We start from the raw sequence: 26,332 nt of genomic DNA on the forward strand, positions 1-26,332 counted from the left end.
GAAATAAAACAACCAGGAAAAAACCCCTTCTCTGCAGGGGCAGTGCTCTCAGCCGTGGGCTTTGCACCGACACGATGGGGCCATGCACCCACTCCTGCCCGTGCAGGATCCACATTTGCTCCTTGCTACCCCCCTCAGTGTAGAGCAGAGCCCTATGCAGGATGCGGCCCCATTCCTTCCTGATGCAGCCACATAGGAAACTATTAAACCTTCAAGCCTGGACGGATCAGAGCTAAATAAATCCCAAGCAAGACAACCTGTGGCCGAGAGCTGGGTTGATTCCCCCACCACGGGTTGAGTTTCTGCCCTGGTGGTGGGTGCCGGAGGGGCAGCAGGCGCAGTGCTGGGGGCCGAGGGGGGCTGTGGGGTGGCTGGGGAGCGGGCAGCATCCTCAAAAGCAGACGAGGGCTGCTGGGTGTCGGGCTGCGGGCGAGGCGCATCGTTAGAGGGAGATGCTGAGCTTCTCTCCAGAGCTTTGGAGCTGAGCGGGGGAGAAATGGCTTCTCCAGGCACCGGGCTGTGCTCATGCAACGAGCTGGTGGTGGTTTTGCTTGAAGTGCAGCTGGGGTGCACGAAGTGGTGCTGGGGCTGCCCCTGACCCCCCTGCAAAGGCAGGTCTTCCCCCCCCCCCCCCAGGGGTCCTGCCCCAAAGCCTTGCTGTGCTCCCAAGGGTGTGCGTGGCCGTGGGACCTCCCCCCCGCGCCGTGTGCCATGTCCACCCTTGCTGGGCTGTGCTCCAGCTCCCCCCAGCTCCTCATCTGCACAGAAGAAAGGAGGTGCAAAAGAAAGCAGAAACCCCACCGGCGCGCTCGAAGCACGGCCCTGTCGGGGTGTCCCTCTGAGACCCACCTGGGCTTGCCGAGACCCGGCAGGACGGGGCTGGTGGAGCCGGCTGAACCGACGTTCATGGGGCGGGCAGGAGGATGCCATCCTGCCCCCCAGCCCCCTGCCCTAACGGGGTCTGTGCTGGCTGTGCCTTCGTCCCGGCGAGGATGGTGATGGTGAGAGCGGAGCATCCTTCCAGGCTGGTTCTGGACCACTGCTCCGGCTCTGGACCAGTGTCCGAGGGGCACTTGGGGTCAGGGTCTGCCCAGGGCAGCAGGGACGCATCCGGAGCAGCCCCGAGCATGGCTTTGCCTTCGGTGCCTCTGGGCATGCAACAAAATCCATCTGCACGGTGGCACCGAGGAAGAACCGTCCTCCCCACGGGCTCCCGTGCGAGCACCTGGGCTGGTGGGTGCTGCACTGGGAGACCCCTGGGTGCTGGAGGGAGGTGGGTGCTCGGGCTCCTCTCCTGACCAAGAGGCAGCTCGGTCACTCCTCAGCTTTTGCCGAGCAAGAAAAATACCTTATATTGGTCTAGCACTTATCTGCCAGTGGTATTCCAGGCTCTGCCCCAAAACAAACAGCTCCAGACAATGAAACGCAGATGAATCGGGTGCAGATTCATGCAATATTAAAACCAGACAGCAATTAAACAGAAAACACCAGCCAGCATAAATCAACCCCATGCAGCAGGCAGGAGGATGCGGGCAGCGGCACCGGGGCGAAGGGGCAGGCAGTGGCAGCTATCAGACAGCCTGAGACTTTGTCGTCTCTGATTAACTTTTTCTGCTCATCGTGACTTCTTGCAATAAGCAGGACAATGTGCTACTGGCATCAGAAATAATGGCCAGCATCTTCTCGTCTTATAAAGGAAAAATCCAGCAATCCCTTCCTAGTGGTAGAGGCGGTTTGCAGCTTACAGCAAGGTTTTCAAGCAAAAAAAAACAAAAAAAAAAAACAAAAAACCCAACACATTTGCACACAGAAAATGCATGCCTAATTTATCCAAGTAATTACGGAGCCCGGCTTGATAATACAGATACCTACAGCTCTGAAATGCTGCTGATTGCATCTCTGATTCAGGAAACAATCCCTGTTCCCCCAACGTTGAAATTCATGCTCAGCTGCGAATACAGCCTGTGGTGGTTTCCCTGGCTGCACGGGACTCGGGGACACGATTTGCTGAGCAGAAAGGGACAGCAGCGCCTGCCACGGGCTCTGCTGAACCGAGGCCAGTTTGAATCTGAACACCAGTCCCCAGTAGATTACACGCTTGATTTAATTAGGAGTCTGTCCTCCCATCAGGTGTCCAGTGGGGATTACAAACCACCTCGAGTCATTGCCTTTTCGGTGCTCTCAGGCAGCTCCTGGTGAAGTTTCTTTCACTGGAGACCTGCGGGCACCTGAATACATCACAGCAGGATGAGAGGCAAGAAAAAAGGAGGGATCCCAGTCGCTGGTGGCATGTGCCATTTGTCAGGGCCACACAAGTCCCAGGGGACACAGCAGCTTGGTAGAGGGAACACGGGTGCTGGTATAAATCAGAGCATCCCAGGGAAGCGTGAGCTGGGGGACACACAGGCGTGTTGGGGGGGGGGGCACAGAGAAACAGCTGCTCCAAGGATGCTCCAACAGCTGCATCCCAGCACCGACAAACCTCCAGCTGCCTTATCCCAGAGCCCTTGTCCCCATCCTGGCTGCCTGGCACCGGGGGACAGGATGGGGCTTGGGGACACACGGGCTCTGGTGGCAATCTCAGCAGAAGCCTTCTGCCCCAGCGTGTCCTCACTGCAGGTCCAGGACTAATCAATCTTGATTCATTGCTAATGAACTTGAGAACAGTGTTGGATGGATCAGGTGCCACTCAGGGTGAGATGGATAATATAATTAAGTTTTCCTCAAAGGTCCTGTCTTTCTTACCTTGTTAATTAAGCTGATGCGGGGCTCTCCATGCAGAATGCATAATGAGAGCCTGCCGGAGAAAGGGCTGGCTATCGGTGCGAGGGGATGCTGGGGGAAACACTGGCCTTAACCGCAGGGCTGGGGATATTTTGGCAACTCTTTGGGAGTTTGGTTCCCCCCCCCAGAGCAGCTGAGAGCTGATCTCGGCTGAGAAATTGCCACATCCTTTGCGCCACAAATACATTTGGACTGCGCAAGGCAGAGCGCGCGGGCACGGCGATGCAGGTGGAGATGGATGGGTTCATCCCTGCCCGGGACAAGTTGAGCACTACGGCGGAGGTTACGGCTTCCCAAAGCCCCAGCCGGGGCATGGGGAGCGGGCGTCGCTTGCAGAAAGCTGTGAGCAGCCCCACGGCCTCGAGGAGGGGATGCTGCTCCGCTCCCGGTGGCCCAGGCACATTTTTGGTGCTTGCACTCTGGTGGTGACTTATGACAATGAATTAATGGCCTCTTAATAAGGGTGACGGTTCCCTTCGTTAGAAAGTAGCAGAGCAGGGATAATTGCTTCATTTCCTTTTTTCCCCCTATATTACTTCCTTCATTTTCAGGTCCTCAGCTCCTGGATGCCCGCCGGGAGCCGGGCCTCTCCAGAGCCAGAAAGGCTCCCAGGTCCAGCGGGCACGATGTGGAGCTGGGAGGGATGGAGAGGGGTGGGTGCAGGCACGGCTGCGGAGCTGCCGCTCTCACCGCGGCAGCGTCACGTTTGCAGCAACGCCGGGCGCTGGCAGCGGGGTTAGAAGAGGTCCCTGGCCGTTCACACTGGACTTGGAGGCACGTGGGACAGTCCGGTGTGAAGGCGGGGGTCTGGCAGGGCGGGAGGAAGTGGGGAGAGGTGGTGTTTGCAGGCAGGGAGCTCCCGAGTGATGATCCGAGGGAAAAGCAGGCAGCGCGGGCAGCGAGGGGCAGGAGCCGGGCAGCAGCGACCACGTGAAGCCAGCGCAGGGCAGGCAGCAGGGCTGAGAGAAATGATTTGTCCTGAAATTAATATAGAATCACAGGGTGGTTTGGGTTGGAAAGGACCATGAAGATGATCCAGTGCCACCCCCCTGCCCCGGGCAGGGCCCCCTTCCCCCAGCCCAGGGGGCTCCCAGCCCCGTCCAACCTGGCCTTGAACCCTTCCAGGGAGGGGGCACCCACAGCTGCTCTGGGCACCCTGGGCCAGAGCCTCACCCCCCGCACAGGGAAGAATTTATTCCTTATATCTCATCTAAATCTCCCCTCTTTCAGTTTAAAACTGTGACCCCTCATCCTACCCCCACCCCCTGACCCAGAGTCCCTCCCCACCTTCCCTGTCCCCCCTTTAAGCCCTGGGAGGCCACTCGAAGGTCCCCCCGGAGCCTTCTCTTCTCCAGGCTGAACCCCCCCAACTCTCTCAGCCCAGCCTCCCAGGGGAGCTGCTCCAGCCCCCCCCGAGCATCTTCGTGGTCTCCTCTCATTTGGAGACCACCCCTATCATTTGAGTCAATCAGCACCGTTCCCAAATCTGGGTGCACAATCAGCTTTGCTGTGAAGGCAAGCCCTGAAGAAACACGCTGAAATATTTGCAGCACTTCACTTCATCCTTTTCTGGAAGGGAAAGTTCTGACATAACATTTCCAGGCTCCGTGTCTGCACGGGCTGTTAGCCGGGGACTCCGCTAAAAACCTTCAAACCCTCACAACCAAAATGAGCCACTTTGCTTCCCATTGGAGGATGGGTTTTTTTTTTAAAACCAGGGGAGGATCTGGGGCTTTTGCAGCCACACAGATTCGTCACCAAGCCTGGAGTCCCCCAGCCCTGTCCCACACCCCTGCATCTCCCACTGCCCTCCATGGGGCTGAGGGTGCCCTGGGGACCTGGCCCCCCCAGCTTGGGACTGGCTCCCTGCAGAAGATGCTCCCCACACCGATGTGATCCTGTAAATAATAAAAAGCAGCCTCAGGGCTGTTGGGAGCTTCTTTTCTTTCTGCAGGCAGGACCGTTTCCTCCGTTAACCTTCCCTCTTTGCACTGCAGCCATTTTGCTTTCTCGCCATATCTAAAATTAAATCTGTTAGGATTTTCTCTCGCTCTTTTTTTTTTTTTTTTTTTTTTTTTTTTTTTTTTTTCTTTTTGCTTATATTTGCTGAGTGCATTCAAGCACAGGGAGGGAAAAAAAAAAAAAAATAATAAAAAAAGCCATCAGCATAATTCATGGCTCGCACAGTCATCGCAGGCTCCGGTTTCCAATCAGAGGCCTGGGCTGCGGAGCCAGCGTGCCGGGGAGGAGGGCTGGGGCTGGCCCGGATGCTGCTTCACAAACCAGCAGCGATTCTCTCTTTGTTCTGGGATCGTTCTGCTTCAGCCAAAACAGCCACCATGAAGCCCGTCCTGCGGATGCGGGAGCAGTGAGCCGGTCCAAGGGGCTTTGTCCCCCCCCAACTCCGAGGATAATAGGGGATGGAGCAGCGGCTGAGAGGGTCTGCAGGCTCCAGAACTTGGCTGTGATCTTTTATCCCAGGATGAAGCACTGGGAGACATGGAAATGCTGGGTCCCCCACAATGGATCTGGGCATCCCGGTCGTGCCCTTTCCCTCGCCTGTCTGCGCCTGGGGCATGAGGCTCAGCAGACATGGGCTAAAGTCTGGGCTCCCAGTTCCTCCCAGTCCCATGCACTGAGCATCCCACCACCCCTCAGGGGGGGCTGCTGGTGCTGGCCCCACACAGCCCCATGCACACAGCATTTAGCAGGAGATTTTGAGATGACTCCAGAGCCAGCGGCACGTGGAAGAGGCTCTGCAAACCCAGCATGCATTTTATTCTAACAGAGTTAATGGCCTGAAAGGTGCTGCTGCAGCCGGTCGGGTTAATGTGTGTTTTAAATTTACTCGCCATGTAAGTGTCCGATCAGCCAGCCCCGATCTGAGTGAGGGACATGGTCTTGGATTCAGGGATGAACAACCCACAGGCCAAAACGATGCCAACATCCCCGGGAGGATCGTCAGCCAGAAAAATCGGATTATTTCCTGCCTTTCGTGTTATAAGGTTGTTTTTGCTCATTTCTGGTGTTTTTAACTCTTGCCCAGGTGTCTTTACAAGCCACAGTTGACCCTTGCTGCGGGTACCCGAGATCAATGCTGGGTCATGGGTGGGGGTCCCCGTGCCGACTGCATCCCGACGGGCATGGGGGCAGCTCCAGGGACAGCCAGGGCAGTTCTGGGGAGACTTTTTGCTCGACATCAGCATGAGAGGCCAGAGAAACGATGTCGGGAGCACCCGTGGGATGGCAGCACCTCGCTGCACACGTGGCCCGGCCGGGGACCACTCTGATGGCAGCGGTGGGTGCTTCAAGAGGGCTGGGGTCCCTGGGGGGGTGTGGAGTCTGGTCTGTGCCTTTCTGGGGGCGGCGGAGCCACCGGGGTCCGGCCCCACAGTGACACTTGGCTGTCCCCACTGAGCCAAGGAAAGCGGCAACAGGTGGGAAGACACACGTGTGCTTGTCCTGGGTGACACCCCCCATGGGTTGCCCCATTTCACCCCAGCCCATCACGGGGGGGATGAGGACAGGGTTGCCAGCCCTGGTAGAGGCTGTCTTGAATACACCTGAATTTTCCCTGCCCTCCTGAGAAGGGAGAGGCTCCCACCCTGCCCTCTGCTCAGCCCGATGCGGGAACGGGGCAGAGATGATGCAAAAGGAGCAGCCGCACCAAACGAAACGGCCTCCGTGGGAAACCCAGGGAGAGAGTCTGCACACCAAGACCCATCTGATCCTGGCTATATAATTGCTTTTCCCCCCCCTCCTCCTCTTCCTGGGGTCCGTATCATTTTAATTTATATGCTCAATGGCTTTGAATGCTCCATCCCTGCTGCCAAGCACCTTCTCCGGCATTTACGGCCCCAGCGTGTGCCAGGCTGCTTCTCCTCTGCCTGCTCCTGCCTTGTGGGGTGGGAATGGTGAGGAAGGTGGGGATGGTGGGGACGGTGGGGACGGTGGGGACGGTGGGGATGGTGGGGACGGTGACCCAGCAGCCAGAGCACCAGGGAATCACCACTCGGCACACGCGGCCCCGTCCCCCTCCCAGCATCGTGCCAGTCTGCGGGGACGAGCTCTCACCCACATCCCACCTCTGCAACAAAGCCACGATGCACGAGGAGGTGCGATGGCTTCCTGCCAGCACGTGGAGAAAGGTAGCACCGCATCCCCCACCCCTCTTCCTCCTCCTCCTCCTCCTCCTCCTCCTCCTCCTGCCCTTCCCAGCACAGCTCTTCCACGCCGGTACAACTCTGCACGTGGAACAAAGCGCTCCTCCGCATCTGTTCTCCATTTGCTGTTCTTTTCATGTCCATTCCTTGGCCCCCTCCCCTCAGCTCAGCGGGGCCCGAAAATAGCAACTGTGGTTGCCTTTATATTGCATTATTTCAGAGGTTTTGTACCTCAACCAGCCCTTGGCCAGCCGCTCTCCAAGCCTCTGTATAACCCCCCACAGGTGCCTGGGCTCCCCGTCGTCTCCCTCTCACCCTCACCCCACTCCTCAAGATGCAAAATTGTGCTTTGCAGATGCAGAAAACGAAGGAGGTGGCAGTTCTGCATGTGTGCCCGGGGCGGCCGTCGCGATGCCGCAGGGATGAGCAAAGGTGCCTGGGCACCATTTGCAGCCTTATAGCGAGGAGGAGACTTTGAAGGTGCTGAAGATGCTGCCTGGTCCCAGCGGGCACGTGAAGCTGCCTGACAGCCCTCGCAGGCAGCTGCCTTCTGCTTAACAGCTCTCCCGGCAGGCAGCTTGCTGACTGGGAAGCAAAACCGCCTCGGATATGCCTCATTTTATACAAAGAAGGTGGGTTGTGCCTGTCCCTCCCACCCCGCTGATCACCCTCCGCTCCACCGATAATAATACCTAGCAATTACACAAAGCTTTCGCTGCTCTCTGCAGACATTAATTAAGCTCTTTCCCCACAATGGAGACAAAGAGGGGAACGGTGGGGAAACTCCCAACTTGGGTTGGGTTTTTTTTTGGCTTTGATTTTGCCTGGCCACACCATGGGGCCTCTCGGTTCCTGGTGGCACCGCGTCAGCCACGCGCCAGAGATACTGCAGGGCAGCCCCGACGGCAGCAATCATTCTGGATTTTGCTCTCCCATGGCAAAATTTGTCTGGTTTTCCATAATTTCTGGGCTGCTGTGGCCACCGGGATGGCGGTGCTGGATCCCAGCATGGATGGGCGCTCCTGGTGCTGGTAACTGAGGCTGGCTCTGCCCTGCAGCACCCTCCCGGGTACCACCGACTCTGTGGGGGTGACACTCTGAGCCTGGGAGCTGGGAAAAAAATGGATCATCCCGTGCAAACTGTGCTGGTCTTGCACCCAGCCTTGTCCCCGGAGCCGGAGTGGCTTTGCAAGGGGATCCGGAGCCTCCTTCCAGCTGCCTGCACCCCGGGGTCAGCAGGGGGGGGTGGATGAGCAGGGCACCCTGCCCGCATCCCGGACAGGCAGAGCAGCCCTGCCTGCCCCATGGCAGGGTGGGGGGAGCAGACGGGAAGGCTGCCAGCCCAGCCCAGCCCTGCCCATCCCTGCGCATCCTATACCAGCCCTGCCCATCCCTGCACATCCCATATCAGCCCTGCCCATCCCTGCGCATCCCATACCAGCGCAGCCCAGCCCAGCCCAGCCCAGCCCTGCCCATCCCTGCGCATCCCATACCAGCCCTGCCCATCCCTGCGCATCCCATATCAGCCCTGCCCATCCCTGCGCATCCCACACCAGCGCAGCCCAGCCCAGCCCAGCCCAGCCCTGCCCATCCCTGCCCATCCCTGCGCATCCCATACCAGCGCAGCCCAGCCCAGCCCAGCCCAGCCCTGCCCATCCCTGCCCATCCCTGCACATCCCATACCAGCGCAGCCCAGCCCAGCCCAGCCCAGCCCTGCCCATCCCTGCGCATCCTATACCAGCCCTGCCCATCCCTGCACATCCCATATCAGCCCTGCCCATCCCTGCGCATCCCATACCAGCGCAGCCCAGCCCAGCCCAGCCCAGCCCAGCCCAGCCCTGCCCATCCCTGCGCATCCCATATCAGCCCTGCCCATCCCTGCGCATCCCATACCAGCGCAGCCCAGCCCAGCCCTGCCCAGCCCTGCCCATCCCATCCCCATCCCATCCCCATCCCATCCCATCCTTGCCCACCCCAGCCCATCCCATCCCATCCCATCCCATCCCATCCCATCCCATCTCATCCCATCCCATCCCATCTCATCCCATCCCATCTCATCCTATCCCATCCCATCCCATCCCTTCCCATCCCCATCCCATCTCATCCTTGCCCACCCCAGCCCAGCCCTGTCTATCCCACCCCACCCCACCCCACCCCACCCCATCCCACCCCACCCCATCCCTTCCCATCCCCATCCCATCCCCATCCCCATCCCACCCCACCCCATCCCTTCCCATCCCCATCCCATCCCCATCCCCATCCCATCCCCATCCCATCCCATCCCATCCCATCCCCATCCCATCCCATCCCCATCCCATCCCATCCTTGCCCACCCCATCCCTTCCCATCCCCACCCCACCCCACCCCACCCCACCCCGTCCCATCCCAGTTCAACCCACCCCACCCCACCCCACCCCGCCCCGGGCGCCCGGGCCATGCCGGTCCGGGGGAGGCCGGGGGGGCGCTGCCCGTTCCCACCCCCCCGGTCCCCTTCCCCCGCCCGCCGCCGGCCCCTCCGGTGGAGCCACGCGAGATTCGCGGGTGGCGGGGCCGGCGGCGGCAGCGGGGCGGGCCGGGCCGGGCGGGGCGGGCCGGGGGAGCCGCGCATGAGCCGCGGCGGCGGCGGCGGCGGCGGCGGCGGGGCCGGGAGCGCGGCAGCGGAACGCGGTGCACGCCGCGGGTGTGGGCGCGGCGGGGCGGGGGGGGGGGGGGGGGGGGAAACACCCCGCAGCCGGGGGTGAGCCCCGCGGGCGGGGTGGGGGGGGCGGGCGGCACCGCCTCGCCGGCCGGGGGGGGGGCACCGGGCCCTGCGCGCCCCGCACCGCCGCCGAGGTAAGCACCGAGCTGCGGCCCGGCCCCCGCCGCCCCCGGGACCCTACACCCCCCCGTCCCCCCCCCCGCACCCCCGTCCCCGCACCCCGCTCCGCTCCGCCCGCCGCCGCGTCGCCATTTTGCCGCTCGCTTTATTTTTTTTTTTTAATTTTTTTTTTTTTTTTTTTTGCGGCCCTCCCGTGGGGACCCCCGAGCAACCTCCCGGGGATGGGGGGGGGGGGGGGGGGCGCGGCGGCCGGCCCCCGGGATGGCGGCAGGGCCGCGGGGGTGTCCCGGTGGGTTGACAAGCGGCGAGGCGGCCCCCACCGAGGCCCGGGGAGGTGACAGGCCCCGGGGCCTGCAGGGTGACGGGTGGGAGCGGGGTGACAGCGAGCTGGGACCGGGGGGGGGGGGGGGGGGGGTGGCCCCGCCAGCCCCGGCGAGGTGACAGCAGCACCAGGCAACGCAGAGACCCCCCCCCCCCCCCCCCCCCCATATCTGATCCTCCACCTCACACACAGCGACCGTGTCTGCTTCCCCCCCCCCCCCCCCGCCTTCCCTTCGCTTTTGTGACTGAGGACGGGTGGCAGGGAGGGAGACGGGCTGAGGGGCTTCACGCAAAAACTTTACACCCCTTTCAAAAAGCTTCACCCACGGCCGGCCTCGCACCCACCCCCCCCACACCCCCCCCCCGGGGTGAGTTGTTCCCCACCCAGGACGCCCACCCACCAGCAACCAGGCTTCTCTCGGCGTGGGTGACAGCGAGGGGCCGCGCCGTGTGTCACCCGCCGTCCCCCGGGGAGCAAGAGGGGCTTGGCCGGGCATACCCCCCGCCACGTGCTTCCCTCCCGGGAAACCTCCAGCGAAGGTAATTCCGCTCCCGAGCGAGCTTCTCCCGCCGCTTCCTCGCCTTTATTCCCCGGGAGGTTTCTCCCGGCCTCGCGTTCGCGGAGGGAGCGCGGCTCCTTCGGCGTCCATCCTCTTCCTCGGCCTCGCCGCGTCTCTGGCCGGGCACGCTGCCGGGGCACGGCAGGCAGAGCTCGCTCGCCTTTTCGGCGTCGCCCCGTGCCTGGAGGTAAATGATTAACGATAAGCGGAACGGATCGGCACGGCGCATCCACAGCGACGGGAGCGGGGCGGGAGAATTTGCGGTCGGGACCCACGGGTGACTTTCTCCCGGTGAGGACGTCGTGGGGCCGAGAGGGTGACAGCCATCCCTGGCTGCCTTACACGCCCCTGCCGACCCGATCCAAGGTCACGGATGTGGGCGTTTAGACGTGGAATTATTTCCCTTTTTCCAGTTCATGCCCGATTTCCAGGCTGTGCCCGTCCCACAGAGCCCCACAGGGATCTGTCACGGAGGGCAGGGGCCTGTTGGGGCAGCGAGGGGCTGGGACGTTGCCGTCCCGTGCCAAACCCGGTGGAGGAGCGCGTGGCCGTGCCGGTGGCTCGGGAGCCGTGCCTTTGGTGTGGTGGGTTCCCAAAACCCCGCTCCCCACAGCCTGGCTTCCTCCTCACCCCCACTCCCGGCACCACCGACTCGGCCTCCGCTCATCCCACGCTGGCTTCTGGGTTGACACAAGGGTTGTTTTTTTTTTTTTTTTTTTTAATCTGGAGTCGAAGTGGGACGCTTTGAAAATGCCGCCACAAACTTCTAAAAAGGTACCTGAAGTCGAGCTGGAGGCTTCAGTAGCAAAGACGCTGCCAGCCCTGAGCTTCCTGCGCCGCATCCTCGCCCCGCTCTCAGGCGGGACCTGCCGATACCTTTCCGCTGCCGGTTGCAAAAGGGTTTTCACCAAAAATATAATGAAAGCGTGGTGGGGTGCGGGCTGTTGTCCGGTTTCAGCATGTGTTACTCAAAAACGAGTGAGAAGTTTGGACATTACAAAAAAAAAAACAAAACAAAACAAAACAAAACAATGGGCTGATTTTTGCTCTCTGGCTCCGGGGCAATTCCTCTGGGATCCCTGGGGTTGTATCAGTGGCCAGGGAGCGGAGTTTGGCTCTCGCTAAGTGGTTTATGGGATTTTTATTTTTCATTTAGCCAAAAAAATGGGGAAAAAAAAATTCAAAGAAGTATTTGGTGTGGAAAAACAAAAGATGTGCAAAACCTAAGCTGTCCAGAAAGGATCCCTTTGAGGGGACAGATGTGTTAAGGGGAGCGAGAAATGTTTGGGAGCGGGGCTGAGCCGGGCACCTTGAGCGCGGCGGTGGTTTCGGAAGCGATGCTCAGCACCAGCCCCGGGGTTTGGTGTGTGCTGGCGGGGCGGGGGGGTTCAGCAAGGAGGAGCTGGGCAGCCCGGCCGTGGGTGAGGTCTGCCCTGATGCTGTCCTCCAGCTGCCCGGCGAGGTAGTCGCGGAGTTTTTTTTTGTGGTCTGTCACCCATCCCACGGCAGCCCTGCACCGGGGTGTCTCGCTGCTCGGGGTGCGATTGTGCCCCGTGGGTGCTGTTTGGTTGGGGGGGGGGGGGGTGTCCCCGGCGCTGATCCTCCCTCCCCTGTCCCGCTGGGACGCGCGCCCGTCCCGAGGGACGAAGCCACGGCGCGGTTGCGTTGGGTAAACGCGTCAGTTGTGTGGGTTTTCCCCCTTGGTTTTCACCCCGTTGGAAAGCGCGGGGATTGTGTCGTCTTCAGCGTTCGGTTCGCTGGTCCTTCGCGAGTCTTCTTTTTCCTTTTTGCTTCGAGCAACTTGACTGAGGGTCGCGCAGAGGTGCTGAGAGGCGGCACGGGAAGGAAGGGGACTGGCGCATTTGTCCCCAGAGGGTCGGGGACAGTCGTAGCACCTACATGGGTGAGCGTGGAGCCACAATTGGGGAAGGGGCTTGCAGGGACCCCTCTCTGTGCCTGCTCTGGAGACCAGCCGTCCCCAGGAGGGAGCCACAGGCAGTCAGGCTGCAGCTCCTACCCACATCTCCTACCAAAAGAGCCCAAATTCGCTGAATAAATGATCCCTGTGTTCAGCACCAAATGCCAGAGACCTTGTTGCCAAGGCGGGAATTTCTCACTTGATCCGATTAACCTTTGTGTCCGTGCAAACAGCCACATACGTGTCACCAGCTGAACGTGTGCCGGAAGCTTTTTGCCAGGTCTCTTTGGAGCGTCTGGGCTGAATGCGATGCGCGGTGCCCAGATCCCGCACGGAAAGTCCCCGAGGACACCTCGGAAAGGACTGTTGGACCCTCGTGTCCCACTTGTCGACGACGTGGTCGGTGATCCGGGCACTGGGGAGATGTTCCCCCCGACCTGTCGCGTCCCTCTGGGCGCGAGGACAGGCGGGATGAGTCTGGGTGCTCAGGGCATCAGCTCCGTTGAGTTAAACGATGCTGAACGTGATCTCGTGGGAGGAATTGGGGGTGACGAGTCGAATCTGTGTTTTTAAAAAAAGCGATGGGCGTGGGAGAGAAGCGGTGAGCAAAGGTGAAGAAGGCACTTCCCATAGTCACGCTGCTGGTGCCGGGCTGAGCATCAGCATCGCGTCCCGATCGAGGTCTCAAGGCCGTGGTGGTCCAGGGAATCTCCTCCCAAGGGCTCGATGCTCTCGTCGTGGAGGCTCGGAGGACTCCTTTTCCCCCAGGGCCATATGTGGTGCCTCTCGATGCAGCCCCCGTCCCCAAAAGTGTCTTTGCTTGTGCTGTTGGGAGGGGAGGAAGGTGCCTGAAACCACCCGGGGCAGAGCCAGCCGCGCCGTGGGCTTCGTCCTGGCAGCGCCGAAGCGGAGGGGTGTCCCGGTGCCTGCTTCCATCAGGAGTGAGATTGGGCCTTCTGCGATAATTCCTAATGTTCATTATTTATGGAGAAGCCCAATTGAATTATTAATATGGAAAATTCAGATAACATTAACAATTCTCGGTTTATAACAGTTTCCCATTAATAAGGAAAATTGGAAATTTATCACTACATCTGTTCATTAAAACTTACTATTTTTTTTTTTTTTTTTCTTTTGGTGTCCTAAATGAAAGCAGAGAAATAAACGAAGAGGAGAAGCCATTTATTCGCTACTTCTCTGAGAAAAGTCAGCCCATAATTTTTAATAAAGTCTTTGCTGTTATATGTGGAGGGGAAACCAGCCTATAATGAAAGCAGCAGCTTTTCAGCCATGTCTATAGCGTTGCTCGACCGTAGAACAAATACTCGGAAACACGTCCCGTTCCTTCTCTTTGTGGGAGCCTTTAAGCTGCATGATAGTTTTCTAATTTCCCTCCCTCCCCAGCAGCTCTCCTTGCTTTCAGCATGTGTTGCTCCCAGCTCCAAGGAGTGAATTTTAATGCCTGCCCTGCTTCTTTCAGAGATGGCGGATTCCTATACCTGTAAAGGTGGAAGGAAAACTGCAAGCTCTAACAAACCCGCTGCCAGCAAAGAGAGCAGGACAGAGACCAGGATAAACCCGCCAGCAGAGCTGCCCAAGCTCGGTAAGGAACTGGTTTTTCATTTCTGTGGAAGTGGATGGGGCAGAGGGGACGATCCCCGTGGCCGGGGTTGGGGGGTGGCTGTTAAAACAAGGGGGTGCAAGCGCATCGGGTCTCGGCGTGCCTCTGCTCCTCGCTTCGCCCCACCGGCGAGAGCTGTGCCGGACCAAAAAAAAAAAAAAAAAAAGGCCCCAGACCCTCGGAGCTGCAGAGGTCTGGTCCCTGGGAAGGGGAGGGGAGGGATGGCAGAGGTCTCTCCCTTTCGAGAGGCGCACGTCTGGTTTAACGAGATGGGTGTCTCGCCGCCTATATATCGTGTTGGTAGCTAAGTGTTACATCAAAGGATGGAAAGGCTTAAATGAGTTCAGACCATCTGCTGCCTCCCGTGTCGCGGCCCCCGGGACGGAGGCTTGCGAGCGTACGAGCCCCGCGGGAGCCTCTTGCTCAGGGCTGTCGCTCTGATGGATAGCTGATTTCTCTATCCAGGAATCTCCAGGCCCAAGGAGATTTTTCTCCCGTCTGCTTATGCTGGGCAGATCCCCTCTGCAGGCACGGAGAGGCTCTCGCTGCCTTCACCTTGCTAACGGCAGCCCTGGACGCCGAGGGGTGCCCGCACGGCGGGCCAGGGCCGGACACCAGAGGTCTGTCTCAGACCAGGCACCCAGAATGAGTGGCCTCGCTGGGAAATGTGCGTGCCCTAAGTGTTTCCCAATTTCCCTTGAGGGGGTCGAAGCCGTAATTGCTAGCAGAGGGGGTGTAACTTACTGCTATGGGGAATGAGCTCCAGCTGTGCACAGTCTGAACATACCTGTGTTCAGGAGAGCGGTTTTCCCTGCACCACATCTTATCAGCACCTTCGAAAGTGGTAAAGCCCTTCTGGTTTTTTTTAGCTTTTCCTTCTGGTTAAATGGGCTGAAAGCAATGAAGTGGAGTCAAGGACACTCCGTGATTAAGATATTTCGTTGTTCTCCCTGGGAAGGTGCTGGAGGTGGAAATGGCTGCCAGGGTTCACTTCATCGCGGTGAATTAGGCTTGATGCGGACGAGGGAGATGGGGGCCTCTCCTGCAGTTGCTTTGCTGGCCCCCCACGGATGCAGCAGCACAGGGAGCATCCTGCATCCTTTCCGAGCCAGGTCTTGGTCCAGAGAAGCCTGGAGTCCGTCAGCAGGCCTCCCCTGGTCCCCATTTCTAAAGAGCACGACGTTTTCACCCACTGACTCAGCCCAAAACTGTGGTGACCTGCTACAGGGGCACACAGCCCCGGTGCCAGCCCCTAACCCTGAGCACCGCCGGGTTCGTGTCTCCTGTGAGCACCTTCAAGGGTCGGTGGTTGATAGCCAGGGCTGGGATGTTGGGAGAGGAGATGTGTTTTCTGCTCCTGCCGTCCCTGTCCTTGCTGTCCCCAGCTGGCAGCTGATTGATGAGGAGTGGCTAGACTGGGAGCCCTTGTGTTTGGCGCAAAACATCCCTGAAAGTCTTGAAACCTGTGCAGGTTTTGAAAAGGAGAGGAGAGCTTTCACCTGAGCTTCTGTGAGAGCCACGACCCTGGATGTGCTGGGCTCCCAGGGCGAGCTGCCTGGAAGGGCAGGGACGTGCTGCTGTGAGACATTTCAAATTTAGAATATTTTGAAGTGTTTAGGAGAGAAAGAGAAAGACAGGGAGAGCGATAAGCAGGTAATTGCCGTGTTGTGAGGTTTTGCTGCAAGTCCTATATACTTTGGTGTTTTTTCATGAACTCCCAGCTCATGGAGTCTCTTGATGTGCAAGAGCAGTAGCTCCGTTTTACGAGTAGGGTGAGTCCCTCGCTTACACGAGTGTGGAGGAAAAGCCTGGTCTAAGTGTGCACCTAGGAGCATGGGGGAAAATACAAAATGCAGAGAGCGGCTGCGATGCACAGCCAGCCTTCTTGGGCACTCACCGAGAGCTTTGAAATGAAGCCTGCACTGTTGCTCCAGAACTAGCATGGTTTGGGGCCAAGTTTGCAAACACCCCCGGCTCCTTAGGGCAACGAGCTGTTTTGGGGCGGGAGCCAGGCAGGTAGGAGTCCAAACCGAACGGGGTGTTTTAGGGACAGCTCAGAGGCTGCCTTGCAGGCGGGACAGTTAAGTGGCTTTTTAGGGACTTTTGCATATGGTCCATAAAGGTTGCCACCTCCTGCAGATGAGGCCTTCTGGTCTAGAGGGATTCCCAAAGGATGCTGCATCATCAAGGGATGCTTTTATGGGTATCAAAGTGGAGCAAACCAGCTGGCATGACTTCAGGGGACTGGAAATAAATGAGCCAACTGTCTTGTTTGCTATTTTCCCCTGGCTGCTGGGGCAGAAGGCATGAAAAGGAAGAGTGTGTGTGGTTTTGGCAGTGCCTTTGTAGGTAACTGGTTGGCTTTCTGTTTGATCTCTCTCCCTTGTTCCAAAAAATTCCTGGATTGGCTTCTGAGTACAGCCAGTGCCAGGCTTGGAGCTGAGCTTGTTTCTCAGGAGGGATTGCCGGCTCGGCTTGCAGCCTCTTTTCCCGATTTGCACCAGTGAAGGGTGTTTCACAGGTTGAGTTTAGTTCTTTTAATCTCAGTTATCCTCTCCTAGCTGTGCTGGGGTTTCCTTCTCAGGGATGCTTTTTGGCTTGTTTCTGTTCTCGTAGCAAATAGCTTTTATTCCCAGTCCTGTTCATTAAGTCCTCCCAGATCTCAGTCTCAGTTTTCTGTACATGGCATTCCCCGTTGGCCGCTCACATCCGTCCAGGTCATCTTTGAGTTAACACTGACTCCCAGCATCACTTAAAATTACGGGTTAGCCCTCAAAATGCAGCTTAAGAGCACAGAGCTGCGAGGGGACGGTGCTGGGTAAAGGGAGCAGGGTGACCAGGGTGCTCTGTTCCTGCTTGGGGTGACAGGAGGTTGGATGTGGAAGTGGTTGGATGCGAGGCACTGCCCTCAGCCCCTGCATACAGGCCCCGGTAAAAGTTGTTGTGGCATTTGTACCGCTTTGCTCAATCCATTTTGGGCGTGAAATGGGTGAAATTGGGGAGTTTGCTGCTGTTGGGAGCCGAAGTGTCTGGTCTGGGGCTTGACAGTTTAAGCCGCTTGTGCTTGGTGCGCTCCGTCGCGCAGCGTCGGAGACTTCGTGGTCTCCGCTGGTTGCAGTGTCTGGTGGAACTGGGCATGTTTCTGCTCCACTGGCATTCAGCTCGTGCTCAGGGTGCCACAAGAATCTTCTCCGAGCGCATGTAGAGCCACGACCCCTCAGGAAGGTGCCCCCCACGGCTTCTCCTCCCCACCCGAATACCCCAAGCGCTGTCTTGTCCCGTCCTCGCCCCCCTGTCCAGCCCCATCCCTGCTCCTCCCCGGGTGCCCATCACATCCCCTGGGCCAGTGTCTTCCTGCAGCCCTGGGGCTGCTCAGCCACGCCGGCCGTGCAAAGGGGATGGGGAATTTTCTGTGCTCAACAGCCTGCTCGGGGCCCGGCATCCTGACCGAGAGGCCGATTCCTTTTGCTAAGTGGCATAGCTGTTGAAGGATTTCTTCCAACCCAAGTGTAAGGATGTTTTTTTGAGAGCAATCCCCAGCTGTGCTGAAACCGCTCTGTATAAATGAAAGGAGAGGGGTCGGCAAACACCGGGAGAAGCGGCTGTCTCTCGTGCGGGTATCTGCAGGTGGTAGGGGCTGCCCACTGAGTTGCAGGGAAGCCGGCGGTGCCTTCCGAAGGGCAATCTGCGTCCTTGCTGGGACAGGGACACGGCAGCCCAGAGCTGAGGGAGCTGGCCGGGCAGTGGGGGTCTGGGGCTGGGCAGCAGGATTGCCAGCACGGCTGGCCGGGCGGCGGGTGACACGTGCTGCGTCTGTTTGCAGGAAATGCAACCAGTGACAAAACCGAAGGCAGGAAGAAAGGACGACCCAAGGCTGAGAACCAGGCGCTGAAAGACATCCCCGTAAGACCCCGAGCGTTCCGGTGCCCTCCCTGCCTCGTTCCCCCTGACTTACCCACCGTGTCTTGCTATGCCACGTGCTAAACCCCACTCCGGGCTTAAACCTGCCTTCCTGGTGGTTTAATCTTCAGAGCAGCCTTGTCTTGCGCTCAGCAAGACTTTGGCCCCTCAATCTCCTCCGTGCAGGCATCCAGCATCCTCCAAAATTCTGGTTAGGGAGCAGTGCCCCCTCCAGCCTCCCCTTCCCCGTGCCGGGCCCAGATGGGTTGATTCTTTCTCAGCCCTGTCAGGTTTGGCTAATGATCCGGCAGCACTGGGAAAGGGTTGATTTATTCCCCACAGAGTTGTGCAGTTTAATTCCTGCACAGTAGCGTGGACAACACACAAAGCAGTTTGTCATGAGAGCGTGGGCATGGGGTGATTTACTGACTAGATGAAATGTGGGGTGGTTAAATCACCCGGGTGACTTCTGGCCTGATTTATTTCCCAGCCTGGCCGGGAGCATGTGTGTGCTCTGGGAGGCACGGCAAGGTAAACTCTCAAGAGGAATCATTAGCCTGTAGAGCCTGCAGCATCTGTCCCAGCACCTCTTGCTGGAGGGAGCACCACTGCACTGAAACACAGCCCTGGGGTCCACTTTGCAGCTGAGCAGTGGGAAGGGGTGGACAGGAATGATCCGTGTGCCCCCCGAAACCCCCTCAGGATGCACCCAGGCATGCAGTGCTCTTTGCTCAGTTGCATCTCTTGTCTCCTGTTCTCAGCTCCCCCTGATGAACCAATGGAAGGATGAATTCAAAGCCCACTCCAGGGTAAAATGTCCCAATTCAGGCTGCTGGCTGGAGTTCCCCAGCATTTATGGCTTGAAGTACCACTATCAGCGCTGCCAAGGGGTAAGGAGACCAGAGGGCTGTCTGTCCTTTCCAGTGGCAAGCTCTTACATTATCATTTACAGGCTAAAGCCCCTCTCAGGCCTTAAACCCCAGGAGAAACAAAAAATTAAAATGGGGAGGGCACAGGTGGGCCAGGGGCAGTTCGTGAGGTGTGTACAAGAGGGACTGGGGTCCCTCCAGCTCAGTGTGAGGTCTGGCCTGGGGGGGGATCGTGGACCTTTGGTAACCATTTGGAGGGCCAGAAGGGTATTACACACGATTTGTGTTCACGCCTGTGTCAGAAAAAGCCCGTCCCCTTTATGGTCTAACCTCCGTGCTTACCTGTCTCTCCCTGCTCCACACAGGGTGCGATCTCAGAGAAGCTGACATACTCGTGCTCGTACTGCGAAGCTGCCTTCACCTCCAAAACCCAGCTAGAAAAGCATCGGCTCTGGAACCATTTGGACCGGCCAGTGCCAACCAGCAAAGCAGAAAACAAAGTGCCGAAGGCCATTGGGAAGAGCAGTGGCAAGAAAAGGTACCAGGCTGCGGCTGGGCTGCGTGGTGGTGGCGTAGGGACGGCTGGGAGAAGGGGAACGTGCCCACCTCCATTCCCACCGTCTGGGCTGGCGAGGGGGGAGAGGTGTCACGACATTTGCCTAACAACCCCTCTTTAAACAAGCCCTCTGTGCTTTGCCCTAGAGCTGCTGAGAGTTCAGCTTGCCCCACCATCCATCCCAAACAGGCAAAGACGGAAAAAACCGCGGCCCAGGAGCACGCCGAGAACGGCGAGTGCCCAGCGGAGAGCCGGGAGAGCAAGGAGTTTCAGATCGCAGCGGCTGAGGCCATGGCAGCCGCCACCCCCACGGCGAAGTCCTCGAGCGGCAAGGATGCTGCGCAGCAGGGGGGCAGCCAGGCCTCGCTGCAGGAGGAAGACCCCGAGAGGATGAAGCACAGTAAGATTAGAGCCCGGGGCTGTGCTGGTTCAGGAGCCCGGAGAGGAGTTGGGGGGGGGGGGGGGGGGTGTCCCACGGGAAGGGGCTCTGCTCCAGCCAGAGCTGCTGCGAGCGTCTGTCTGTATCCCAAGCCTTGTTTCAACAAGCCTGATAATTTGCTCCCCCCGGTTTCTGGCAGCTCCACTGGGAGTTAAAAACCGGTTGATGCTGTGGTAGAGGCATTTCTATAGGACCTGTCGCGTCGGAAATGGATTGAATTCCCTGCAGCCTAGCGAGCTGCCGTGCCAGCCCGTTTGCCCTCCCCGAGCGTGGCTGTTCAAACCAGGGTGGTTCTGACAAACCCGTTTACCTGAGATATTGGGACAGGGTGAGGAGGCTCGCCCTGGCCGTTGCCGCTGCGGGGCTGGCAGGCGGGGCCGTGGTTGTCCCCATCGTGGCGTGGGTTTACACTGCTTGCAGCACTGACGTGAACCACCCCCAGCCACCTTAGCTGCTGAGGCTGTGGAAACCACGTGGCTTTTGGCACTAGACAGAGCCACCACTTCCACTCTTCGAATTAGCCCTGGATGCCATTATTTCTCCTGGTTTTGTGGGGCGGGAAGCAGCGTCTGGTTACTGCTTGATGTGTGGGTGCTTCATTCGACAGCCCCTGTATTTCACGGTGTTAAAGACCTCCTCGAAGTGTGTGCCCACCCCATGCCCTGGGACAGTTGGAGCCCCCCTGGCAGTACAGTTATTTGACCAAATCTCTCTCTCTGTTTCTCTCTTTTGAGTCAGGAAGGAAACAGAAAACTCCTAAGAAATTTACGGGGGAGCAGCCGTCCATCTCGGGGACGTTTGGACTGAAAGGTAATAGAGGGACGACTCTGGTCAGCTCTAGGGTTGTAGCTTCTCCCTGGGGTGTTTCAGGGAAACCCCTTCCCCAGGAGCCCTCCGTGTGCTGGAGATATGACAGCCACCCAGAGCCTGGGGATATCACGCTGGCAGAGCTGGTGCCTTTTACCACGGGTGTCATAAATGGCATGAAAAGCAGCAGCAGAGCTGGCACTGATAACAACCCCGTCTGCTCTGCTCGGGAGCCCGTCGCTGGGAAATGAGGGAAGAGGGGGAAAAGTCCAGGTACGTCCAGCTGTAACACAAGAGAAACAGGCTGCTGACACAAGCGAGACATGAGAAACATCATCTCATCATCATCCCATCTTCCTGGGATGTCACAGTGTTTCCAAAGGCGTCGAGAAGGATTTCTGCTGCGTAGAAAGGCGGGATGACGCATCTGTCCCTCAGACATTGTCTCCAATGCTGGTCGCCCACAGTCAAGAAAATGAATTCAAGGGGGAAGAGACGCGTTACCGGGATGTTTTCTGAGAGGAGGCTCAGAAGTTGGCTGCTTCAGCCTGACAAAGCACGAGCGAGTGGGACTGTGGATGTGGTCCATAAATGGCTGAGCTGGAAAGGAGGGTGGAAGCCTGGAGCATCCCTGGCACAGGAGCAGCTGGATTTGGATGGGCTATGAAATTCATTCAACCCGGGAAATAAAAAGTGGAGTTTCAGGCACCTCAGGAGGCAACACCTTCCAGTACAAGAGACACTCGGGGGAGAGGCACTAATGGCTTTGAAGGAATTAAACACTTACCGGAGAGCAGGCTGGATGTGATCTCTGCGATTTCCTGTGCCCTGGCTCCTGGGAAGTTTGGGGTTGTTTCACTTAACTTCCCCCCAGAGACTGAAATGTCTGCTGTGGGTTCCCTGAGAATAAACCGGTCCCACCGGCGACCCGCTGCCTCAAATGGAGCGTGAAGATCGGGGAGGTGTTTGCCTGCATCCCCCGGGTTTAACGTGGCGGTTTGCTCCCCAAAGGCAAGGGTGCCACCAGCCTGTCACGGGGTCCTGTCTCCATTCAGGCCCTGGGTTTGCAAAAGGCACAACCCACGAGTTCGGGGGGACGTGGACCCTCGTGGGGCGGATGTGGATCTGAACTGTGCATGGATTTGGGGGTGGGGGGTGGACCCAGGGGAGAGCCCCCCCTCCTCTCTCCGCCAACCTTCCCAAAGCATCGTTCACAAGTTGTGTTTTCCATTTCTTACGTCAGCCCAGGAACTGCTGAGGGATTCTGCACGACGGGGAGGGGGGGACCGGGCAGCATTGCTGCTGCTGGCATGTTCCCAGCGCGTGCTGAGCCTCCTCCTGCTCAGTGCAGGGAGGATGCTTCGGGGGTTGGCAGTGATGCCTTTAGCTGAATGGGAAGCACACGCTTTGCCCCTGCAGCACTGCAGGGATGAGGCAAAGGCAAGGTGGGAGGGTGGATGCGTGCGGGAGAAGCTGGCTGAGAGCCTGGCGCTCTGCCTGCACCCAGAGCCCGGCCTTCGAGCTCCTCTCCCCTTTGCAGGCAGGCTTGGGGACAGTCGCCAGCAACCCAGGGTAGCTGCACCAGGTTGCCTCTTCCCCATGCGCCTGTCACCCGGTCACCCCTCCTCTCCTTCTGTTCCTTCCTCACCCTGCCCAGCACCCAGGGGGATTGCGTGAGACCTGTATTCGTCGTGACAACTGCATGCAGATCCAGGGACGAGAGGTCCTGTGTCCAGGATCCCAAAGTTTTCTAAGCACGACCCCAGTTTTTTGGCTTGAGCAGTTGGACAGCTTTTCCAGTGCAGGAACATCAGCAGGAACACCGCTTTTATATCCTGAATTTGCTGTTCCAGTTCCCCCTTTCAGTTTCTTGCAAAATGCCCTTTTGCCTCTTCCCCACAGTCTGCCTTGCTAGAAGCATCCTACCCAGCTTTGCCGTGATGTTTCCATAGTTCATAAACTGTCTGGGTTGGGGGAAATGATTCTGCTTATAAAACACAAGCTGTGATGATACTGCTTGTCATAATTATGGACCTGATCCTACGGACACAGCCTTGGCAAACCTACAGCCAGCTCAGTGTCACTGGGTTAGAGGTAGGGATTTTTTTACCTGCTAAATGCAGGTTGGTCTGGGGGTATTAAAGCAAGTCTTGAATAAAAATCCTCTCTCTCTCCAGGTCTCGTCAAAGCAGAGGACAAGGCGAAAGCCCATCGAGCCAAGAAGTTGGAGGGGAACACCAACATGGAAGAGCTGAAAAAGAAACTTCCAGGGGCTGGTGTGAAGAAGGAAACGGCTGTGCATCTACCCGCAGGTGAGGCTGGTGGAGACAAAGCACAGGCATCAGCTCTGTGTGCAGCTGAGCTGCTTACCCTCCACTCTGCTCCACCTTCACCCGCAGCTAGTGGTCCCCCCCACGCCTCCTGGCCCAGCAGGCTCTTTGTTGGGTGAGTTTTCTAGCAGGTTTGCAAGCAGAAGTGGCACAAAATCAGAAGTAGGAGCACGCAGCTCCTGCCTTTTTGAGGTGTAGCACAGGGAACAGCCACTGCACCTGAAATATTGACACAGCCACAGTTGACATCCCGAGAGGGGTACTTTACGTTCGCTTCATTCCAGGACAGACTGTTGAGAGTTGATAGCTAAATCCTTCATTCCACCTGGCTTCACTGTGACCACAGTTTGGGTCGTTGTCTGGGGTGATGGTATTTTTCTAACATCATCTCCACAAATGACACCGGTGCCTAACTGAGCATGGTTATGTCTTCCCCAAGCCTACACCCTAGCACAGGTTGCTGACTTTCCCTGGGAGCTCTGACAGCAGGAGGAACGCAGGATGTGCAAGATAAACACAGCTGCAGTGCCTTGCACAGCTTTCAAATTCAAATAGACGACTCTCTGATCTCGCAGCCGTGCAAAAGCATCCAAATAAACAGACTTGGTGGGTTTTATGCAGACCGGGTTTCCCTCGCCGGAGGCGCAGCGCTGTTCTGCTGAGAACACGGCGTGAACTCTGGACCTGGGAGCAGGTTTTGGCCCCACGTATTTCTTATTTCTGGTGGGTTTTAAGCGGGTCACAACCATTCAGGTAAACGGATGGCTGGAAGCTAGCACTCCCTGCGCTGCCTGTGTGTCTGCTGGGAAGAGGACTGCCAGGGAAGTTGTCCAGTCACACATCCAGATGGAGCTGAGACATTCACCTTTGTTTCACTCCTGCTAATTGTTTGCAGGGGGGAGTTATTCCACGCAGGGCAAGATCAGGTGGCCGAGGGCAGCATCATGTTTTAACTCCCAATCTGCAGGATACCAGCGGGGTTGGAAAGGTGAACCTCCTTTTCCCTGTGAAATGCCAGCAGGTCGGGTAACTCCATGTAAAGTGGCCCAGTGACCCAGTTTGCTGCCAGCAGGAGCTGTGGGGCAGGCAGAGCTGCAAGTACCTGCGTGGTTTGTGTCTGGTTTTGGCTTGGCCCGTGCCTGGGAGAGTATTTCTCTATTTCTCTTTTTTTTTTTTTTTTTTTTTTAACATCAGGAACTTGCCCCATTTAAGTCCTTTTCAAATCAAGGCTTACGACAGGGCTGTCCTCTGCCGAGCAGCCCAGGCAGGCTGTGGTCTCTGTGCTGGGTGTAACAGCTATTTCTTCCCCCTCACCAGCAAACCCCGAGGACCAGTGGCAGCGGGAGATCAGCGAGAAGGGAGAAGTCGCCTGTCCAACCTGCAGTGTTATAACCAGGAAAACTATTGTGGGGCTCAAAAAGCACATGGACGTCTGCCAGAAAGTAAGGACTTGCTTTATTGTCACACACATAGGGATTCTGGAGGGGAATGGACCTGTCCATGTGCCACTCATAAATGTATGTTGGTGCTCCTAAAACCAGTTTGGGGTTGTGTTTGATAGAGCACTTGCTAGTCATCCTCAGAGAGCTCGCTGCCTCACATCAATTCAGAGGGATCTGGACACCTAATTCTCAGTGATTCTGAATCCCTTTGCGGTCTGGGCCCTTTGCCTCAGTGTCTTCAGCAGAGTCTGGTGTTTCTAGTAGCTAAACAAATAGTTTGAAGGCTGGAGAGATTGTTGGGGCTGTCTCTAATCTGGCCTCCTCCGGAGTCCTGGCTGTGGGATTTCACTGTGTGCCGTGCCTTGCATCAGGCCAGATAAATTGTGGTTGAATGAGAGCACATCTCGGGGAGACACCGAGCTTGGATGTGCTCAGGCAGGCTGTCAAGACGCAGGAGTTCAGTAATGGTGCAGTGAAAAATTGTCTCTGTGCCACACCACCATCCGTCAGAGCACAGGATTGCGTCCTCATCCGTCACCTGCCGCGGTGCAGAGCCATCGCCACAGAAAGCCAACGTGGGATCGATGCCTCCCGCTTTGAAAATATGTGGTTCGGCTTTGATTCCACGTTTTTTTTCTGTAAATGCTTCCTCAGCCTTTGCTTGGCTATTTATACAGCAGTGGGAGGCTACTCTCCCTTTCAAACCTCCTACCGCATCGATGCCGGGCAGAATCCTGCCTCCTCTGACGTCCTCCCGGCTGCAGCGGTGTGAGGGTCTTGGTTGTCGCCGCTCCTCTCTCCTGTGCTTCGGAGCATCCCCGGAGCCAGGCAGGCTCCACGCAGCCTGCCCTGCCGAGCGTGACTCTGCCAGAGCAGTCAGGCCTGTCTTCCCAGCTATAAATAGGCCAGTGGGTGTTCAGCCGAGGAATCGGGGCTCCAGCCCAAGGAGCGGGAGTTTCGTCGCCCTTCCCTGGGAGGGACGGGCTTTGCCGGGGCTGGCTGTGCCGTTCCGGGAGCTGGGGTGCTTTGCAGCACCCTGCCAGAGCAGCTGGTGGCAGTCCCCCAGCTCTGGGGGGGTGCGACCACAGGTCCAGCTCGCAGCAGTTCATCTCCGAGAGGAAACTGTGGCACGTCCTGAGCGAGGCCCCGCTCCTAGGGGCGCAGGGTATCCCCGTCAGAAACGACCCTGGAGTGCGGGCACCCTCTCAGCTTGCTCTCTGCCTTAATGACTGAAGTATTTCTTAGCTGGACAATGGGAAAAGGATGTGCAGGCTCCCAAAGCTCTTATAAACCAACGGAAATTGGTTTCTCCATTCCTTCCTTGTCTTAAGCAGTCTGCCCCGTTTCCTTTGGTTTTGGAAAGGAAATAAGGGCTGGGGATGGTTGCAACGTGCTGGGGCCTGAAGGAGGTGAGGGCAGGTATATCCTCCCAGCGTCCCAGGTGGGAGGCTCGTTAGGATATGGACATGGCATGTTCTTCAGTGTTGGCTGGAGGAGTAACCCCCAAATTGTCTGGCATTGGCGTCCGATGAGTCAAGGAGCTTTTAGCATCCACCTTGTTAGGATCAAGCGCTTGGGTCTGGAACAAGATTATCCGATGGGAGCACAGGTACAAGTGAGTCGCTCCCAACTGGCTGCAGTGAGTTTATTCTTCATTTCCTCAGAGCTCCAGGATGAGGAGGGATTTGCAGCTCCGTCTTCATTTCGTCTCCAGCTTCTAGCCCAGGCTTGATTGAAGTGGTGGAGGTGAAGCATCAGCCAGGCAGGAGGAGCAGGAATGGCCACGGCCGTCCAGGCACCCGGC

General features: G+C 57.9%; 1 protein-coding gene across 11 annotated transcripts in view; it reads left to right on the forward strand.

The window, feature by feature from the left end:
- Positions 1 to 9,609: 9,609 nt before the first annotated feature.
- The window catches only part of ZNF512B (zinc finger protein 512B), a 35,053-nt gene continuing 18,330 nt past the window's right edge, over positions 9,610 to 26,332 (forward strand). For 2 of the 11 annotated variants that reach the window (XM_042800921.1, XM_042800922.1), the window contains exons 1-8: positions 10,290 to 14,167; positions 18,009 to 18,088; positions 18,847 to 18,975; positions 19,320 to 19,492; positions 19,657 to 19,910; positions 20,682 to 20,759; positions 22,934 to 23,068; positions 24,404 to 24,528. In XM_042800921.1, coding sequence (XP_042656855.1) covers positions 14,023 to 14,167; positions 18,009 to 18,088; positions 18,847 to 18,975; positions 19,320 to 19,492; positions 19,657 to 19,910; positions 20,682 to 20,759; positions 22,934 to 23,068; positions 24,404 to 24,528 — 1,119 coding nt within the window. In that variant the 5' untranslated portion in view covers positions 10,290 to 14,022. Of the gene's footprint in view, positions 9,628 to 9,687; positions 9,780 to 10,288; positions 14,168 to 18,008; positions 18,089 to 18,846; positions 18,976 to 19,319; positions 19,493 to 19,656; positions 19,911 to 20,681; positions 20,760 to 22,933; positions 23,069 to 24,403; positions 24,529 to 26,332 lie in introns of those variants that run through there. The other 9 variants (XM_042800926.1, XM_042800923.1, XM_042800925.1 and 6 more) reach the window with 9 other exon arrangements.

The sequence above is a fragment of the Tyto alba genome, unplaced genomic scaffold, assembly GCF_018691265.1.
Source record: "Tyto alba isolate M040663 unplaced genomic scaffold, T.alba_DEE_v4.0 Super-Scaffold_33, whole genome shotgun sequence".
NCBI lineage: Eukaryota > Metazoa > Chordata > Aves > Strigiformes > Tytonidae > Tyto > Tyto alba.